We start from the raw sequence: 20,420 nt of genomic DNA on the forward strand, positions 1-20,420 counted from the left end.
ACTGTTATATTGATTCAAAAAGACGGGAGAATTGTTTTAGTTTGTGATTTGAGGATAGGCATTTTTTCGAAGATAAAGAACACTCTAGTTGATAATAACGAAAATAAAGTTTAATATTTTTCAGCGAGTTTTTCAACTAGCGAATCAAACTTACAATTTATCTCTTAAATAACATCGAATTTATCTTGAGATTAGCTTTAAGCGTCGAGGATCGACTAGTTTCATCTCGCAATTTATTTAAATTGACAATCCGTCAATTTTATCCTAGTCAATTGATAGGCTGAATGATCTTAACGACTAATTGCTGCAATTTTTTTTTTACTTTTTACGCGATATGAAGTAGCCATCAAGCATAATTAAGTCTAGTCATCGGAGGTCGAACTTTATTCACCTGTTATATTTAGAAAATTTTGCTCAAACATAGATTATGATCAGTGTAATTTTTCTTAGAACGATTTCATTACAAGGGTGTATGATTGATTCTACGAATGTATTTATTAAATAATAAAACAATCATTCTACGTCACGGCGCATAACAAATTATGTATTCCTTTATATTCAGCTTTACAATTCTTTTTATATCTACTATATACAAAGGTGAATAATACATAGCTTACTTATTTTTAACTTTTACAGGCTTCTCAAGAATATCAGCAAATAGTGCTTTTGTCTTTTCTTCCTTTCCTTGTGACTCCATCCAATCCTTTTTATTTCTTGCAAATAAAGACACGTTTAACTTGGCATAGATGATACTACCGGATTGTGTTGAACGTAGAGACTCTCCAATTGCTGCTAATTCATCCATAATAATGATTCTCTGTTTTGACTGAGAACATTTCCATAACTTATCCAAGCTGCGTGATCCATGTGTGCTTTGTGCTAACATAGCCCAACATCCAGATAATTTTTTTAATAATTTCTCCCTGCTCTTTTCTCCTACCCATGTACTATCTACATATGCATCTGTAATATGAGAGCCTTTTGTGTCACATAATAAATGCAACAGTTCTTCTTTACCAAGTGACAAAATTGAATTAATAATTTTTATAGGTTTATTGAAATTTAACATAGCTTGTACAATTAAGCTTCCATGCATATTGATTGGAATATTTTTAGCTTCTGTTTTCAGAGATTCCAGCTCTTCTAATTTTTTCAGTACCACAACACATGGTACAATCATTAATTGTTTCTCCTGTGTGGAATCGCAATGTAGCATTTTCATTACAGCACTAACAAATGGACCCTGTTTTGATTGTAGTCTTAAACAGGCATTAGCCGTACTGACTAACATATCTGTAAAACGTTTCTCCAAAATATCTTCGAATGCAGCAGATACTTCGTCAAATATTTGTTCAAACTGTTCCTTTTCTTCACAGCAGTCTAATAATTTTTGAACACTAAAATGAGTTTCCTGTTTTGTACAAAGTACATTTATTTTTCCTGAGAAATAATGTTTGTAAATGGATGAATATGCTTTAGGCTTAGCTGTTAAGATACAAGCTTCCAACAGTCTTACACCTGATGTCTTATTAAAAATAGCAGGTATGGTAGTTTCTTCTTCAGATTTAAAGCAGTCTTTTCTAATCTTTTTGATTAGTTTGCTAGTTAATTGCTTGCTTACACCTTTTAGAGTATATAAAAGTATTTGAAGTAAAGCAGATGTAAGCTCTTGCTCTACAAATTCTGGGAATCTTGGCCAGTTCAACAATCTATTAGTGCAGCTTTTCAGTAGCTCCGTATATTCTTCCAATACTGGATGTCTTTGGACTTTTTGAAGTAGTGACTTCTCCTTATTTTTTTCATCTAATTTGTCAAACAATCCTCCAAGGCAACATATGGCAGTTCTTAACAAATGATTTGCATATATGTCCCAAATGAATTCTTCTATATTATTTAAAAAGTATTTACATAATTTTAAAGCAATATCATTATAAGCCTTAACCTCTGATTCTTTAACTTCAACAAATTGCTTTATATTTGTTTCTGTAGATGAGCCAGTGAGTGATGCTTTATCAGATTTAACAAATGTGTTTCCTCTTTCAGCGCAAACAACAATTATAGTTCTTAAAACATGACTGGCAGTACTGTCACTACTCATAGGCCTTAAGGAATCGCTAAAGGCATTAACCAATCTTTGAATAGTTTCCAATGATGCATATTTCAATAAAGATTCCAAAATTTTTGATCCTACCCTATTCTTTGCATAATCTAACTCCCTGTTGATAGTTTGTTCATAAACATTATTGGCAAACATGCATTTATCCTCTATATCTGTCAATCCTCCTTGAATAAGTTCAAAAATCCTCACCATATATTGATAGGTCTCTGAATCTACTTCATTTCCATGGCGACTTCTTAATAATTTCTTTGCCATTTGATGGGACGATCGTTTCCATTTTCTCTTTTTAGGATTTGCAGGACTTTCCGATAAATTGGTCATGTTTTTATAAAAAATTTTATTCAACTAAATTAGACAAGAAGCGCGTCTAAGGTAGACACAAACAGCACAACATAACCTATATCTTCATCCACGTGAAATTCTTTAGTTTGTAAAGTTAGGTTAGAACCTTCAATGCCATCTATAATTTGAAAAAACAAGGCGCTCCTGACTCATCGATTCTAGAACACTCGTTCAATAAAGTTTTATTTAATGAACATACTAGACAACTGGTTCAACTTTATTATTTAGGTTAGAAATAAAATATTAACTCTTATTAGAACATCAACACATTCATATTTGGGATGGGTGAGAATTGAAGCTGCAGTTAGCATATAAATTCTTGCATCGCTAACAAGTTGCATTGGCCTTAAATGTATGCGACATGCAACTCGAAGCTGTACAACGGTATTCGGTGAAAGGTTAGCAAGCAAAAATAACCTCTCTCCTTCGTACTTAAATTACATTCCATTTATTTAAGAATACTACACTATCTCTTTGTACATTCGGGCGTATATATAAAAAGTCACTCGAAATTTCCATTCATACGAGGTTCTTGTTTTCATGGACGTGCTCGTGAATAATAGGAAATCATGAAAATGATTATACGAGAATTTTCTACGATTCAAGGAAATCTCAATTTACTCGATCGCGCTATTATTGTTCATGAAGAACCCCTCTGGTTGATATCACAAATGAATTTTTGAGCCGAAATAGCTCCCAATCGAGGTCAATCGGTTACGTCCTTATCCAATCTTTGAAATAGAGTGTGTTATTGAGATTGATATCAAGAATTTTTTTGAGGTCAAAGATCGCTTCTTTAAACAATCTTTAACTAAGTAATACATATTTACATGGTTAAGACTCTCACAAACATTTTAATGGAGGAAACTACTCTTCGATAATAATAGCTTAGCTTCCGATCTAACGAGGAATTCGATACCTTCGTTATAGGTTTAATTAGGACGGCGGCGTTGTCTTCGAGGATTCCAGAGAAATTTATAACTATGATAACTGTGATAGCTTCTATCCAAATGGTCCAGTACCATTCGGGAAACCTGTTTTACGCTACGTTGGCTACTAAGTAGTCTAAAGAGGACAGAAATCTTGAAGAAGCTTTCTCGCGGAAAGTACCTTTCTTTAGATACTAATTTAAGATCTACAAGGTCTTCTATACACGCAGAAACACTTTTCGTAACGAGATCTTTCTTAAGTAACAGTCTTTGTTTTGTACAAGGATTTCTGCAACGCAGAATTGACAAAGAAGCCTTCGATCAGATTCCAGTACGTTATGTTCTGGTGAAGTAGTTGAGGAGATCTTCTTTTTGGAGAATAATTGCCAGGTATTCGGTTAATTCAGACAGCGCCGTATTCCTCGCTGGATGGAGACTCATCGCTGGGTGGGGGTCTGGGAGGTCTCGGAGGTGGCGGTGGCCGATGGTGATGAACTGGTGCTGGTCTTCGTGGGGGAGGAGGTGGGTTCATCCCGTACGAGGTGTCGTCTCCTTCTTCGCTACTCGGAGAGGGCGATGGTGCTCGATCTTCCTGCTCTTGCAACAGCTGACGGAATTCCTGTATCGACTCGTTCAAAGACCAAAGCTGTGATAACAGCGAAAGATCCAATTGACGTAGTCCAAACTGAAATAAAATCAATGTACATGGTTATAAAATTCACACGAAGATTAATAAAATTATTTGAAAAGATTTTTGAAGCTAGGGCGACCAATCTTGCTGTATAAGAGAAGATAGTGTCTCGACGGTTATATATGTGTGTCATGTACTTGCCGTCGAGACATTATAATATATCTTCATTTATTCTTGAACTTTCCTCGCTAATTTCTCAACGGATGGGTTTTCAAGAAGCTTCAATAACTAAAGTTAAACATGTAACATTCTGTCGTTTATCTCGTTGACATTTTACACTCATTTATCAGAGATAAGAGACTTTTCCAAAGAAAACCGCGAGAGTTTCTAATTTTCACTGAGATACGCTCAGCTTGGCCTCACGTTCATCGGGGCAAAGACTCGTGATTTACGAAGTGAAGCGTCGCGTTTTCAGGCAAACTGCCAGAGCACCGAGCACCGGTCGTGGGAACTGGCGGCGATGGGGGGCCGTGAAGCGGGAAACGTGGCGCAAAACGGGAGAATAGGGGGAATATGAGAAGCACAAGCAAACTTGAGGAAAAGGTGAACACGGAGAAGTGGAAGCCATCACTGATAAATTTTTCTGTATTCCCATCCATCTTTAGCATACGCGTGAAAACCAGTTTGCTGAAGAGCACATCGGAAGTTGCTGTAAGTTCAATCTGTAGATTTAGAAAGGGCCATCAAACGAGTAGAAGAAGAAGAAGGAAGGCGTCGGTTTCTATCTTTTCGTCTAATGCTTTCGGCTAAGAAGCGTTAATTGAAGATAATTGTAATTTCAAGTTCCACAGCCTGGATTTCTTTGAAAAGAAATGCGATGCTAAGTAGGAGGGAAGGGGGATATGAGAAGCGCAAGCAAACCTAAGGAAAGGTGAACGTGGAGGAGGAATGGGAGCCACGGGAGAATGGCCGCGGAAAGGGTGGTGGGGGAGGGGCAGTCACGCCTGAGGGAATGCAGCGTGGGAGCGGTTGTGCCAGTTCGCGTCTCGATTGGACTATCAAACTACTCGCTTCGCCTTCTAAACAATAATTTTTCTTACATTAATAATAAATCAAACAATGTTCCTTCGTGAATCGAAAGAAAAGAGTAGTCACGCATGCGCAAAGTCATGTCCTTTGAGGAGAATTACGAATAAATTGATTTTAATCGAAGCAACGAGGCTCGGATTTGCAAGGCTAGTGCGACGATTCGCTTGAATCTTCTTATGGCCCAGTTTATTTTTGTCTACGCCAGAGAGATTGGAAAGGGTGAAAGAGCCGGAAGATGTTGGTAAAAATGTTGCTTGATGGATGGCGTTGGATGGAAATTGAGGGACGTTCGATGGCGCGTGCCAAGAATGTCGACCTTTCAGTTTGACTCTAAAGTTCCTCGCCTTGCTCGAGAGCGACAGGGGTCGCGGAACTCGCTGTAGAAAATCATAGCTGCTCTCGAAACACGATTCTTATTACGTCCGGCGGTGCTCCGATGGAATTTTCCTATCTATTCCTAAGCATCTGGACGACTAATCCGGCGTCTATTAGAGCCAATGGGCATCCTCCTTGTACCGTTACGCCGATGGAAATTAATTAGAACGGAGTAGAAAATCGGTAAAATTGATTGGTACGAGTCGCAGGACCGGTGAATTCAACAAGCTTCACAAAACTTGATAAATAGGCCTGAAAAACACTGCACATCAATGAAAATTAATTGACGCTCCCAATAAGTAAATTAACATATTGAATTTAATTACCTAAGAAAACTCTGAAATTCCTCTTAACGAGTGGGAACTGCTCCGAGTGAAATTAATGAGGTAATGAACGGTTTTCTACAAAGTGATTTTGCCAATTTTTTTTTGTTACCAGGCATTTCTAGCTACCAGTCCCGAAGCTTACGTAACGCAGGTGCAGCGGCCATGGAGATTTGCGCAACATAATCTAGATAGCCTATTCGCGCATTGAACGCCAATCTAAATTTTGCGGAAGTTGACCAGGCCACTTTCTAACAGAAGAAACAGGACAATGGATCGCGCTGAGGCAGCTGCTTCTAAGAGTGCGCTGCTAATTTCTATAATTAAACTTTTCCGAAGAGCTTTCACTCGAAAATCTTTCGCCTTCTTTTTCGTCTCGTTTCAATGCACGAGCTGTATATGCAAATGGACTTATCCTTATGGCTCTCCTCCAAGCGAATATGCGATTAATGCAATTGGTCGAAAGTCGAGATGGATGCCTCGGTCAAAATTTATTGACGCATCGGAGTGCCAGAGCCGAGGAACTGAAGAGGCCACTAGGATCAAATCTGCTGGACTCTGAAATTAATCTAATTTCACTCTCGTCCCGTGTGGCACTTAATCGCTGAATAATTCAGCGACGTCTGAATTTATCTGATCGAGGCAGAGCGTTACGCAACGAAATTAGAAATTCTGCATTGAATCGAGAAGCGACAAACTTCCTGGGCAGATGAAGAAGGCAATTGGACGCTGGAGGAAAGTTATATCGCGGCAGGTGGAAATGCTCGATATACCATTTCTCTCCTGAGTATGGCCAATTGAGTGTCCAGCGTAGTGAGTTGCCTGGCGGGAGGGGAGGATCTGGACGAGGAGGCCTGAGCTGATATCTTGCCAGATTGAGTCTTGGCAGTATTCTTGCTGGACGACCTTGCAGGTGGGGCCGGTGGCTCGGCTCCAGCATTGCTCAGATTGAATCCACTCAGGCTCCTGGGCAACGGTGGCAACCCCTGAAGCGAAGACATGGCTATTCTCTCTTGTATGCTGAAAATAAAATTAACGTTACACTTTTATCCCAACTTTGTTGTGAATTTGACAATTTTCTAATTCTAATAATAAACTATATATAGTAAACGTTCCACAGTCCCAAAATCACTTTCACCACTGCATTGGAGTACAATGAATCATTCAGAATTCTTTCTCTTTCGCATCGATCCTAATAATAACGATCGCCCAGACGCTCAACGTCACCATCAGAGTCCGTCCAATCGGAGTAACTCAATACCAATAAAGCACTTTAATCGAGATAACGTCGTAATTCCAACTGGAAAATTGTGGAATATTATTCCGGGACTGACCTCTCTTAAAATGTCTCGGTTCGATTTACGTCGCCGTGACCCAGGAATCGACTCATTAATAATTTATGACGTATCAAAGTGTGCCGTGGCCCGTATACAACCGATATGACGATTTTTCTTTCTTCCATCGAGTCGAAAAAGCATGGTTGCAGAAAGAACGTACCGTTACACGCCCGTTGGCCGCGATAAAAATCAATCGTTCTTTGCTAGCCGCAGCTAAAACGGATTCGAAGAATGATTCATCACCCTCCAGGCATTATCGGCTCGCCTCGGGCACATGTGTACGTTTGCTCGAGCGTAATATACTACACGCATACATGTATATATATATATATATATATATATATATATCTTCCCCGTCGATTTCCGCTTTGCCAGTTTACGCAAAGACTCTCTTGGAATTTTAAGCAAGCTTCTTGGACGCGAAAAACACAAGGAAGAAAAAAACAGCGAATTTAATGAAACCGGACGCCGGTGTCACGATGACGATGCTCCTTGTCGATCATTAAGGAAAGAAAAAAGCGCGAACGATGTCGCGTAACGACAAGGAGAAACCGAAACACTCGTGGCAGTGAAATCAATAGGTGCATCGTCAATAATTAAAAGCAACGCTCGTAAATTGAATTGTTAAGCGGGTTTTAATTGGTCCAAGAAGCTCGTTTAATTCGCTCATGAGGCGAATCGACGAGGCGATAATTAATGGGACTAAATAATCGCGCGAAATTAGCGCAATTATTTCGTTCGGTTGGAGATCGAGGCAATCCGGCGAGAGTGGCTGTTGAATATCGGCACTGTTCCTAGCGAACTACCTAATGTAATCAAGGTCGAGCATCTTCTTCTCGTCGGAATGATCAAAACCATTGACGACACGCTCGTTGTCGGTCTCCGCATCATCGCCGACCAGCGTAATTTGCGTGGATGAGTAATGCACACCAGCTTCCAGCCAGTCCTGCCGATGAATATTATCGTTGTCCTCCCCCTCGAGAATCACCGCGGACTCGTCGATGACGACCACCGTCGCGCAATCATCGCTGGATACGCTGATAATGCTCGATCGCCGATTAGTATTATCGCCGGGAGCCTCGGCGTCCTTGGGCACGATCGATCTCTGAAGGGGAACGGGTCTCTCCTTCAATCTTGCTTCCTTCTTTAGAGTATTTACATGAAGAGGGGGACTGAAGAGCGTGGCCTCCTCCTCCCCCCCATGATTTTCGGGATTTTTCTTAATCTCGATGGAGCGTCCTTCCTCGAAGGAGCGAGGAGGAGACGTGGATGGCACTCTGGGCTTGGAGCGAGGCTGGCTTTTGCCAGTGCTCGTGGACTCGTCCCTAGTCGCTTGGTTCGCTCGTTCAATTTCATCCTTATCATCCGCGCGATCCCCCGGCTGGTTGCAGTCCCTCTCAACATCACTCTTAATCTCGTTCCTCCTCGAGCACTCCTCCGGCTCGTCCTCCAATAAGTCCCCTCGAGTCTGACTACTCTGCAAATTCTCGTAAATCCCACGACCCTTGGGAGGAGGCGAAAGCGCCTCGGCTTTCCTATTTGGCCCAGTTTTATCAAAACTCTGATGCGGCGCTTCTGGCTTGCCAATGCACGCATTAGCATGCTCGGTTGTGGCGCTAGTTTTGCTAGTATTAGTGGTGGTGGTTGTGGCGGTGCCAGCAGCCTCCTCGCGTTTCTCCTTGATGCTGGGTGATCCGGACGCTTTCTCACGATCCTCCTCGCGATCGTGGTCACCGGTACGCAGCAGCCGGTTTTCGCGCTGATGACTTCCAGCGCTATGTTGATCGTTCCTTTCACTCGAGCGCTGCTGCAGTTTCTCACCGGAGGGTTTACCCTCGCCAGCAGCCTCCGCCGCGTCTCTCGTGCTGGACTCGTAAACAACGGTTCTGCACGGTACCGGAGGTTGACTGCCCTCTTGGCACTGTTCCTGTCGCCATGGCTTCGTATTTGGCGGCGGGGGGGCCTGTCTCGTAGGACAGGGTGGTCTCGGCGACCTTTTCAAGGCCTCTCGAACCACTTGTTGACTCGGACGCGGCGGTACCGGCGGTGGATGAGGTCTCTGCGTTGCTGCCAGCTGCATCCTCCCTGGTACCAACTCTTTGATTTCGATCGGAGAACCACCACCCAGAGTCTATTGCTCGAGGCAGCCTCTTATCATTGCTTATCTCCGACAAATCGATTCCACTCGGTTAGAAAAGGCATGCTGATGCGGTATCAGGAGGAGCACGGTACGGGAAATCCAAGTTTATTCGAGGGACGCATAGCCTTGCAAACGGAGCACTATTACGGACAATTTTAATATTCCATCCTCCGCACGATGTCAGTGTCTCTTCGAGCAGCTTCCCTCTTGTCTATCGGAGCGCTCAATATTTGCGATCGAGTGCCACTCGAATTTTTCAAGCCCTCCTTCGCTTCCCACGACAGCTCGATTCTTCCCGATGATAAACTCGACCTCTCGCCACGAATCTCCTCGAATCTTGATTCTTATACGATACACTGTAGGCCACTGGATACTTTTCCGTACACGCTAATCCGACAGAGTCGCTATCGAAACAGATAAGCTGCTGTTCCGTGACTGATGAAACGCCAGAGTTCCGGCACGAGGCTGAACTCTCTCTCTCTCTCTTGCCCGACGGACGGACCGCCTCCAACTGACTCGGCGATCCCACAAACATCCTTCGTTCGAGGGGACCACGTGACTCGGAGTGTTCTCCTCGCTCGGGGTATCAGGTAGGCAGCGCACAACTTTAGTAGACTCGCTTGCCCCGTGCACGAGTGTTCGTGTCCCTGAGATGGAGAACGGCGCCTTAGTCGGTGTGGGTGTCCGCGCATTGCTGAAGAGAGAGTGGACTGGTCCGATGCAGGAGGAGGAGGAGGGGATACGTGGTAGAGAGAGAGAGAGAGAGGAGAGAGGGGAGAGGTTGGGAATATAAATACGAAGTAGGGGACTCGCTAGCTCGACTGGAACACGAGGAAGAGTAGGAGAGGAGAACGGTGAGAGGAGGCAGTCGGAAAAGAATCGGAAGAAGACGGACAGAGAAGAAAATTAAAAACTCCATGAAAGATAAAAGGGGACTAGAAAGGAGAGAAGGAGCCCATTAGGCGCCCCTACCTTCTATTATACATCTAAACTCAGCTCACGAGTCTTCTACCATTGAACCCTTTGTGTGTGCCATCTCTCTTTCTCTGTTCCTCCTCTCTCCTCGGATATAGCATACGTGATACTTCAATGAACACGGAAAAATTCTCTTCTTTCTTTCCTTCAGCGCTCAATCTTATCGCAGGCAAATTTATTACCATGCTAGACTCCAATGAATAGGAGGAACATCCTTATTGACCGAGTTTATCCTCCTATATCCTCCGAGATAAAGGGGAGTAGAATCGTGTCAATAAAGTCATATATTAGCTGCTGCATTTTGAAAATAAATCGCTTCACCAATCAAATTTCACTTTGCAACGACTAATGTTGTACCATGTATAGCATACGTGATCTGTCAGATGCATCGTTCTTACAATATGCAATTAATGATTCAAAACGAGGCCATACGACTACACAGTAAAACTGGCATGATCTATGTGGACCAGAAGAAATCATCGGTATTGGTAGAGATCTAACGGAGTTAGCTCGGAATATTATATAAGAGGAAGAATAATGCGCTGATCCTCGTGCATTTGTGTCGCGTGGCTTTTGCCCGCAGTGTCGCAGCTATCCAGCCAACTATGAATTGTTGCGTAATTCGATATGATCATCATTGACGAGCTTGCAAACTGCGTCATTTTTCCAGTTAAGCCATCAGTGTCGCCGGGTCTTGGTCGTCTTTTCGAAATCCTTTTAAATGTTCTCCTTCAACAATCTTTCCATCTTTCTTGCTGCACATGTACTATATGTCTGCACGTGACTGAAATATAACGCAAATGGCAATCATTTATAAATCAGTATGTACAATACGTCTATAACGACTCGGCGGATCAGACTTTCCAGTTTCTTCAAGATTAAACTGAGAATGCAAATTGGTTATTACAGCTATTCTTGTGGAATCTTCGGATAGTATTAGATAACGTGTAATATTATAGCGTGTATATTTTTAAATAGCATAAATCGCACGCTCCAATGCTCCATGTGTGGATCGAATTGATCTAAGCGAGGGATATGGAAGATGTTATTTTTCCTTATTCCTACGATTGCTTTTAAATGATATTGACGCATGGCACCACTTACCTGATTACTCACTCCGTGCTGACACCTGCGGGACGATCGGGGAACCACCTACTCCTTGAACTTCCAATCCTGACGACACATCGGGCAGAGATGACTGATTTGCTGAGAATGCAGCCATTTCATGATACAATGAATATGAAAACAGTGAGAGCATTGACCCCAGACTATAATACGAATCAGACGAAAATTGTTAGTACACCGGAAAATATTTCATTGCGTTACTTATATCACTAGCATGATTCTATCGCGTCCATTCGGCATCCCTGACGCGTGTACTTGGGGGTGAGCATAGCAAAAGGGGAGAAACGCGCAAGTGATCCGTATTATCCGTAGTCGGCACTCCAATCGATAATTTGCCAAGTTGCGCGCAAGCGCTGACCTCTATGTATACCGTCGACTTACAGCTATGGGTACGTTTCCATCAATTAGATTCAAACGGAATTTCATTAGTTTAAGCCATAAGACGTAATTACAAACTCTCATTTCAACTTTTACTTCTTCCTTAATCTCTTCCACTTCCACTATTTTAATTAATGGTCTCCGAAATAATATAATTTTAGAAATAAGTTTTATACAGTTGTTTTACAATATTTTATCAAATTTATTATTGCAATTTTCTTATAAATTCTAAAACTATTTATGATCTTTCGCTGAGTCTAAAAGATCTAATTGTGTATGTCTGTGGGAAATTGTTGTAAAATATTACCTAAAGGACAGTCGTCTCCTGGTATTTTGCAATCGGGACAGCTGGCATCGAAGGGCATTCTACAAATTCCGCAGTTGTCGTCGTTTGCTATCCACCGCCAGGTGGCAACACCAGTCCAACCTGAAAAAATAGATTATGTTCATCAACTAGGTTTTAAAATTTCATGGAAAAACATCTATTCGTACATAACCAAAGATTGTATTTAATTTTTTTTTAAGGAAATTCATTTAGTATACAAAAGTTCTTTCAAAATGAGCTCTAAGTTAACATACAGCTATACAGAAAGTGAAATAAACTTACTCTTTATTGTCACTTTCATTTTTCGGGTTTTAGAGATTTTACCCACTTGTAGTTGAAGAGCTTAGAGAATACTCGAGGAAAATTATAATCAAAATTGCTTTTAATTATTAAAAACGATTGTAGAGCTACACTGTCTCCAAAACGTATTAAAAATACGTTTGTTTTAAACGAAAAAGATTTTTAGATTGGCTCTAACACACAAATTTACACGTTTGTACTCATAATATAGAAAGAGCATGCGCGCAGATGGATGCGCATTAAACATTCTTTGCATGTGCCATTTTTCTAAAAACCCACTAGAAATCAATCTGTATGTTAAAATATTTGATAAAGCTTAAATAAAAAATTTATATTTAAAGGTATCTTAATGTTTGTGTAAATAATTTACCGTTACATTTGTTGTAAATATAGGAATTAAACGAGTAAAGGTCGAGAATATTCTGGAAGAGAAATTTTGCACCTGCGCGAGACACAGGTATATATATGTATATACATGCATGCCCTCTACGCTCTAACCACTACACACTTATGGTCCTATGGCCGGATGTGACGTCAAAACTGTATAGTTTTACTTTTTAATTCAAGGTAAAAGTAATGGTATTGGTGGTAGCTGCTTTGTTACATATGAGAGAAAGAGAAGCAAGGTGAAGCAAAGACGGAATATGGACGGAATAAAAATTATGGTGGCGGTGGCGGCGCGCCGCTAGAACAGCTATAGAACCGCTAGAGCAGAAGAATAGTCGCGGTTTTCGTGATACGGAAATGTGAAACTTTGAAGGGTGAAACTTTGGAAAATCGTGAGAAACGATTGACCAACGGGGTTGGTTGGTCGATGTTGAAAAAAACTCATATCTTATAGGAATCTGAAAAAGATTTCTGTCAAGAAAGAAGGAAAATAAAATGACAGTTGAGGTTTGAAGGGCTCAAATCGCGTATGTTGCCTGCCAATTGCGACATGGCGGGCTTTCGAGACGACGATAAGGCTCTTTTCCCCATTCAGAGTATTTCGTCGATCGTGCAGATCTTCCAAAATCAGCTGGAAAATACTTCCGAGCCTGATTTGGCTCTTTTGTCCATCTTGGTTGGAGCAGTGGAGAATTCCCTAACCTGCAATCGTACTTTTACGCCACAGGAAAATACCGTCTACGATGAGCCAAAACTTCCAGCAGTTGAGTTTCACATTGCAGAAGCTCTTTACTCCAAATTTCATGCTGTCATTAAGGGTGCAGTTGATCTTACACTCTATGACACAAAGTATGCTACCAGGGAGCTTGTCAAGAAAGTGTCCGATGTCATATGGAATTCTCTAACTAGAAGTTATTATAAAGACCGAGCACATTTGCAGAGTCTTTACAGCTATTTGACATCGAATAAGCTAGATTGTTTTGGTGTAGCTTTCGCAGTTGTAGCAGGCTGTCAGGTCTTAGGATTTAAAGATGTTCATCTTGCCATGTCTGAGGATCATGCTTGGGTTGTGTATGGAGAGGATGGAACTGAAACAGCTGAAGTTACATGGCACGGTATGTAAAAATTCTTTTATAGTTTAAATTGCAATGTATTTGCTCAATCGTCTTGTAATGCATTTGTCTATAGTTTCGTGTATGTGAAATCTTGTGATTTTAAGCATGCCTTTGCTATTGGGTAGAAAAGTTCTCTATTGCAAGTGAATAAATATATCAAAATAACTGCATTTATAGGTTCAAACTTCATCTCAAGAAACTTTCATGAAATTCGTCAAGGAGACATTCAAATTGGCAAACTTGGAAGATTTCTAAGAAATCAGTCTAAATTTATTTTATGAAATTAATTTTCAATATAGATTTTTTTAAGTTATTTACTAAATTAAATTTATCAAAATTAAACTCAGTTTATTTGTTTATTTTGAAATGAGGAATTTTGAGCAGAAGAGGTTTTTAATGGAGGCCTGATGGAAAATGCGAATCATCACCTAGTTCACTAGATAATTTCTAATATGGGGGTAAAATATTTAGTGCCTTCTTTTAAGCATTACAATATTGATTGATGCGCTTTTATAAATTTTATATCTTTATTAAATTGTTTAAGAAGTTCTAACTTTATTTGTTTTTGAAAATAGGAAAAGGAAATGAGGATAAACGTGGACAGCCAGTAGAGCCTGGTGTGGCATCCAGATCTTGGCTTTATGTAAATGGTCAAGCAGTTGTGTGCACAAGAGCAATGGAAGTTGCAACAATAGTTTCTGCTATTAATCCTAGTCTAAGTGCTACAGCAGATGCAGCAGAAGTAGCTTTACTTCAGCAAGAATTGTTATGGCTTCTCTATGACTTAGGTCATCTAGCAAAATATCCAATGGCCCTTGGCAATTTAGGTGATTTGGAAGAAGCTGCTCCTACTCCTGGCAGACCACCTGCTATAGATTTGTTTCAAGTATATGATCATTTACATTAAATTATTTACTATTACATTTAAATTAATGTTTAATATAATGTATTTTTTTATTAAAGGAAGCTATAAGATCAGCAAGAAAATATTATGGCAATGCCCATGTTTATCCATATACTTATCAGGGTGGATATCTTTATAGACATGGATTGCACACCAATGCCTTGTCTTCATGGGCAGATGCAGCTGATGTTTTAAGAAAGTAAGTATTCTTACAATTATTTAAAAAGACACAATGTATATGCTGTCTAATAAGTGTGTATATAGTCATTTTAGACGTCACACATCACATGAGCCGTCCCTGATGCTAAAGCGTATTTTTAATAAAAACTGAAATAATCGGTTTTAAGTTTAATGATTTAAAATTAAGAAAGAGCAGTTTGTGTATTTGAATGTGTGTATTTGCGAGGGAATGATGATAGTGATCCGAGGATTAAGACAAAGAATTTCGTAAAAGTAATTTTTTGTTTTCTTTCCTTGTTCTTTAATCTAAGGAAATACACAAACATTCCTAATGTGCTTTAGCTTCTTGGGATGTAGGTAGTAAGCCTTGTACTGCATATACATTTAATAAACTCTCGTGTTTCTTTGTATTTAACTCTTTTTATTGTGCGACAGATATGATTATTCGCGAGACGATGGTGAGATTTATAAGGAGTTATTGGAAATCGCGAATGAGCTGATACCCCATACGGTACGGGCTGATGAGAGACTTTTACGTCAACCACGATGCTTCGCTTACCTTTTAAGGTTCTACGATGGAATTTGTCAATGGGAGGAAGGTGCTAATACGCCAGTTTTGCATATAGGTTGGGCCAGACCTTTGGTAAATACAATATCAAAATTTGACGCGAGCATCCGAGCACAGGTAGTCATCGAGTGTTACGACGCTGAGAAACTCGAAGAGGAACAAGCACAAAAAAGAGAAGTCAGTCCTGAAGAGCCATTGAACAACAATAATAATAATTATTATAAGACAAAAGAGAGAGGAAGCTCTACTAGAGATTTTATTAAGAGCTTAGAGTCAAAAGTTCCAGCTAATCCAGCACCCATGCACCCCAGTATACAAGCGTTAACGGCTGCATGCAGCGAAAAGATACTCAATCGAGATTACCTTATTCAAGGAGGCGGAGAGCCATTCGTGGCGCCTTTAGATGCTTTGCCACCGGTAGCACCTTCCACCTCTCAAGAAAATTTAGATCCAGAAGTCGAGTTAGATACGGAGAACGAAAAGCCGAAAATTACTTTATACAGTCATAAGATGAAAGGATTAAAGGATTTATTGCTGGCTGAAAAATTAAATACACACGCGATTTCTTTACAGTTGACCGCGCAAAGTCAAGTGCAAATTGGAAAGAAGACAAGGGGAGGTGACGAAATCGGTATCCATCAAAGACCGAAAAGAACAAGAAGGGATTAAGATACTTCTGGATTTAGATTGTTTCAAAAACTGAATGATGCTCGGGGAAAAAAATGTTTTCTATTTACAAATCAACATAAAAGCTTTTAGAAAATAACACATTTAAATCACAAGGAATTTTTTTATTGCAAAATTGATCCGAAAGCATCTCAGGGATAAATTTAAAGGTGTTTAACATAAATATTTGTGCTAAATTTAATTAGATTTTTCTTGATAGATTTTGGTGAATATTTATCAACATGTCACGATCTACAGAGTCGTAAAGTGTCGTTCAGTCTTAATTTATTGGCGATCTAACTTTTTTATTGCTTCGTGTTACTTTACACGATATTCTGGGTGGGCGTAAATTGCGTTTAAAATAGCCAGATTTATTATTGAATGGCTAGAAGAAAATATATAAAGTTTTGTAGAAAAGTACAAAATCTTCCGCGAATTTAATTTTATTTCAAGAAAGATAGGGGTGCGAATTTATCTTAGTCTTTTATTGATTCAATTTTACCTATGGTGCATTTTGTGTCTCGATTTTTCCACGAGCGATGGAATAGGTAAAGGAATCGAATTGTACCTACTGCTATAAAAAGCAGTTCAGCTTGTGTAGTTATTTATTCTATGAATTTCTTTGACTTGCCAGTAAGCTAATTAATTGATTTATCCTAATTAAGATGATTAATTTTCCTATCGGTATTTTTACCGTATTTTTAAACTCTTGTTGCACTCTTATTTATTATACACACTTTTTCTTCTATTGAGCTATTGCACCTATGTCATTGACAAAGTTGTCGTTAATGTTTTTACACAGTAGTAGAACCTTTATTAGAATACGCTTTTAGTAATAGTAAGAGAAAACCACACATTCCATTCCGTAAGTGGTGTTAAGTATACTAAGTTTTACCTACGATATTTAAAGCATAAAATGCTCGCTTATTTTTATAACTATTTATTTTCAGAATAATTACAACTGTCTCCTTGTAGAGTTTTCCTTTGCTATTTGTCGCTAGAGATGGGAAAGAACGAAAAGACTAACAGTCCAATTGCGCGCGATTCTATCGCAGGTACCTCTACGATTAAATGCCATTAAAAGAATTTAGTTTTTACGTTTTAAGAAAAGTAAAGGTGTCTTCGGTTGAATGGTACCTACTCAACGCATTTTTCTTTACATTGCATCGCACGATAGCTGCGACATTAAAGATGAAACTTTTTAGGCTTTGAGGGACTTGAGAAATAAAATTTATTAAGAATATTAGTAATTTACTCGTTGAGCTTATGAGATTGAAAATTCTTTTTCGCTTTGTAAAGGGTATCCACAAGCAAAACAATATATCTATTCATTACATGATTAACAAACTAAGATTGGTGAGAAAGAAGAACAGAAGAAATTATTTCATAATTTTTAGAAGGATTGTTGTAGAGTTACATTGTTGATGAGAATGAAAAATAAATGGTCCGAATCGATCACTTAATAATGAAAGGCGCTATCTTACTGTGATGCTGAATATATACTATAAAATATATAAATATATATATTATATGAATATAATTATACATTCTAATCGTAGTGAATAACAAAAATTGTCCGACGAATTGTAAATTTCCCTATTTCGGGATTCCTGCAACTCCTGAATGGGTGATTTCCATGTACGTTGCACTTTTAAACTAACTAATCTATTTAGTCATATGAGAGACAGGATATAAGAAAAGTACGATTTTATGAAATGTTAGCCCGTTTTCTGTGGTATCTGCGTACTAAATTCTCGCGAACTCTCAATGACGAGTAAAAGAGAAAGGAAAAGAGAAGAAAAACTTCGATGACTGATCGTACCTCTATTGTTGCCCGTTTTAGTTTGCAGCGTACGACAGCATCACGGTCGACATTTTTCTGGAACCGCATAGTAGCGTTTCTCCTCCCGCTTATCGAAAGTTAACTGAAAGTCGTGGAGATTTGGTTGTAATTTACTGCGTTGCCAATATCGTATAATTTTGTATTATATTGACTCCTAAAATCATCTTAATTGTATTATTATTGTAAACTATGACAGGTAGTGTTTGGTAGTCTCATCGTCATTATTATATTAAAATATCATTTAGTCATTTTAAGCCATTAATTTAATCTTCTCACATTTTTATAATTGACCTTTATAAATAATATATAAATTAAATTAATATATAAATTAATATTATTATTTATAAATATAAATTATTTTAATTTTAATAACTTCGCTGAAACCATGAAAAAGTTAGCACGGCAGTAATGTTTTAATTATTGTCTGTGCATTTTAAAGAATCTCTTCTACCAAGCACTATAGTGTCTTTTATCATCATTGTCATATCTAGTATTCTTTTTATAATTTAATGATAATTATAAAAATTGTTGGAATATGCAAAAGGATTTGCAAAGCAAAAAAACCAAGATACGAGAACGTGTGCTGCAATAAAACAGTATTTTTGTATTAGAAATAGCACACGTGGTTAGTTAGTGTTAGTTGTATCTTCTGTACACTTTTTACTGTGTCAACTTATACGAAAGAATAAAAACCAATATGTGTATGCAGAAAGTGCATCTAAGACGAACAAACCTACGAATATAATGTAGAACTCTTTGATTCATATTCAAAAATTCGGGATCAGTGTTTATAGTATTGCTTTAATATCAAGGTATATACTTTTCACAAGAATCTTTATTTCGTTGTGTCCAGTATTATTAAGAACTGTGAGAATGCAAATGTTTTTCTGTTCTGGAGGTCATAACATAAACTAATAAATATCTTATAAATTTGTAAGATATAGCTTTAACTTTGAGTTTCTTTTTATCGAACAACATTAATTTTCGATCATCGTTTGGAGAAAGCAATAAAAATGACTCGACAATTAATATTCGATACATTTCAGACAGATCATGAATTATACATTATCGAATTTTAGCAATTTTCCATTTTTCCATTTTTCCGTGAATCTTCTCACTCTGACCAGTAACTATATTGCTATGTATGTCATCCAACGACGTTCTTATATTTTGTTATTCAATAAGCTGTTTTAAAACTTCTTGCCTTTGATTTTTGATCATTGATTATAAGATAGTATATAAGTAGTTGACGGATGTGCGCTAATTTCAATAAGACCATTAATTAGATTCTTTTGGATTTCACAAAATAAATACAATTAATTATTGCAAAAAGTTTGCTGTGCCATAGGCTACCTGAAGGGTGTGGTGGTCGAATTTCTATGATATATGAATAAATTATTGTAAAGTGGTCTGAAGACGTTTATTATTGTTTTTAGCGTACAAAATATATCTGGTCCTGTAGTTCTATGGCCCTTTAAACAGGGCCTTTCGTTAGTCGATTTTAAAGTATACTGTAAGCGAGATCACAAGGATGCGGATTATGGAAACAAAAAAAAAATTGCCATGAAAAACATTGGCCAAAATTTCGATATATTATATATGTTTAAATCTTATTTAACATACTCGAAATAAATTGTCTTTTGAGGCATTTTAACATAGATTTTCCTTAAGCCATTAAGTCTTTTAAATACATTTTCAGATATGTAAATCTATTTTTTATACATTCGTGTAACATAGCATAAGCCTCTTTTAACAATCACATTTACAATTTGTATGATTTTGATAAAATTTGATTGTTAACTTTCAAGAAAATCTCAAGTCTGTCAGTTAGCGCATATCTATACAGTGATATAATATTTGCAAGAAATCGTTGTTGTCAGAATCTTTGTGATCGCGCATTCTTCGTAAGAGTACTCCGATCTACGCAGAACTTATTTCGTCACTGAGATCTACTTCCACGGGGCATATTAACTCTTAAGAATATTTAAGATGAAGCTAGTAGCGGTAAATTACGATAAATAACAGGCATGCGAGCACACGTTTTACTGAATACGAATACGTACTTAATTAACATCGCAAATTTTTTATCGATATGCGTTGCAAGAACCAGAAAATATACATATTGATAGAAGACAAAAATTTTGCGTGGAAATTTAGAGCTCAAATGATTAAAGTGAAACGATGATTCCTTATTGCCGAACAAAAATAGTGACTTTGTTCAAAAACCATGAAAATCTTGGGAGGGCATTTCGGTTTTAATTTTTATTATTACTGATAATTTGTAAATTTTCGTGGTTTATAAGCAAAGCTAAAAATGCAACTATTGTTAATTGTCAAGACAGTAAATTATAAGGCATTATGGGAATGTC

The 20,420-nt window shown here is 38.4% G+C and overlaps 4 protein-coding genes across 5 annotated transcripts; 1 reads left to right on the top strand and 3 right to left on the bottom strand.

Moving 5' to 3' along the window:
* Positions 1 to 88: 88 nt before the first annotated feature.
* On the bottom strand, positions 89 to 2,761 carry LOC136780102 (nucleolar protein 9). Of its 2 annotated transcripts, XM_066738209.1 has the most exons (2): positions 2,309 to 2,399; positions 89 to 2,216 (listed from the first exon to the last, which is right to left on the bottom strand). In XM_066738209.1, exon 2 carries the CDS (start codon positions 2,096 to 2,098, stop codon positions 614 to 616), a length of 1,485 nt encoding a protein of 494 aa, XP_066594306.1. In that variant the 5' UTR covers positions 2,099 to 2,216; positions 2,309 to 2,399; the 3' UTR covers positions 89 to 613. The 2 variants fall into 2 exon arrangements, with proteins under 2 accessions (XP_066594306.1, XP_066594305.1); XM_066738208.1 differs by having other exon boundaries at positions 89 to 2,761.
* Positions 2,762 to 2,883: 122 nt separating this feature from the next.
* LOC136780103 (uncharacterized) lies at positions 2,884 to 9,798 on the bottom strand. Its single transcript, XM_066738210.1, has 3 exons — positions 7,952 to 9,798; positions 6,582 to 6,828; positions 2,884 to 4,075 (listed from the first exon to the last, which is right to left on the bottom strand). Exons 1-3 carry the CDS (start codon positions 9,223 to 9,225, stop codon positions 3,794 to 3,796), a joined length of 1,803 nt encoding a protein of 600 aa, XP_066594307.1. The 5' UTR covers positions 9,226 to 9,798; the 3' UTR covers positions 2,884 to 3,793.
* Positions 9,799 to 10,635: 837 nt separating this feature from the next.
* lmgA (lemming A) lies at positions 10,636 to 12,803 on the bottom strand. Its single transcript, XM_066738212.1, has 5 exons — positions 12,759 to 12,803; positions 12,371 to 12,666; positions 12,071 to 12,190; positions 11,365 to 11,528; positions 10,636 to 11,044 (listed from the first exon to the last, which is right to left on the bottom strand). Exons 2-4 carry the CDS (start codon positions 12,387 to 12,389, stop codon positions 11,413 to 11,415), a joined length of 255 nt encoding a protein of 84 aa, XP_066594309.1. The 5' UTR covers positions 12,390 to 12,666; positions 12,759 to 12,803; the 3' UTR covers positions 10,636 to 11,044; positions 11,365 to 11,412.
* Positions 12,804 to 12,977: 174 nt separating this feature from the next.
* On the top strand, positions 12,978 to 20,173 carry Mnn1 (menin 1). The gene is made up of 4 exons (XM_066738206.1): positions 12,978 to 13,890; positions 14,466 to 14,776; positions 14,854 to 14,993; positions 15,410 to 20,173. The coding sequence occupies exons 1-4, from the start codon at positions 13,305 to 13,307 to the stop codon at positions 16,209 to 16,211; spliced, it is 1,839 nt and encodes a 612-aa protein (XP_066594303.1). The 5' UTR covers positions 12,978 to 13,304; the 3' UTR covers positions 16,212 to 20,173.
* Positions 20,174 to 20,420: the final 247 nt, after the last annotated feature.

This window comes from Prorops nasuta, unplaced genomic scaffold (genome assembly GCF_024137725.1).
Source record: "Prorops nasuta isolate Cenicafe-Biocafe unplaced genomic scaffold, Cenicafe_Pnas_1.2 PNAS00018, whole genome shotgun sequence".
Taxonomy (NCBI): Eukaryota; Metazoa; Arthropoda; class Insecta; order Hymenoptera; family Bethylidae; genus Prorops; species Prorops nasuta.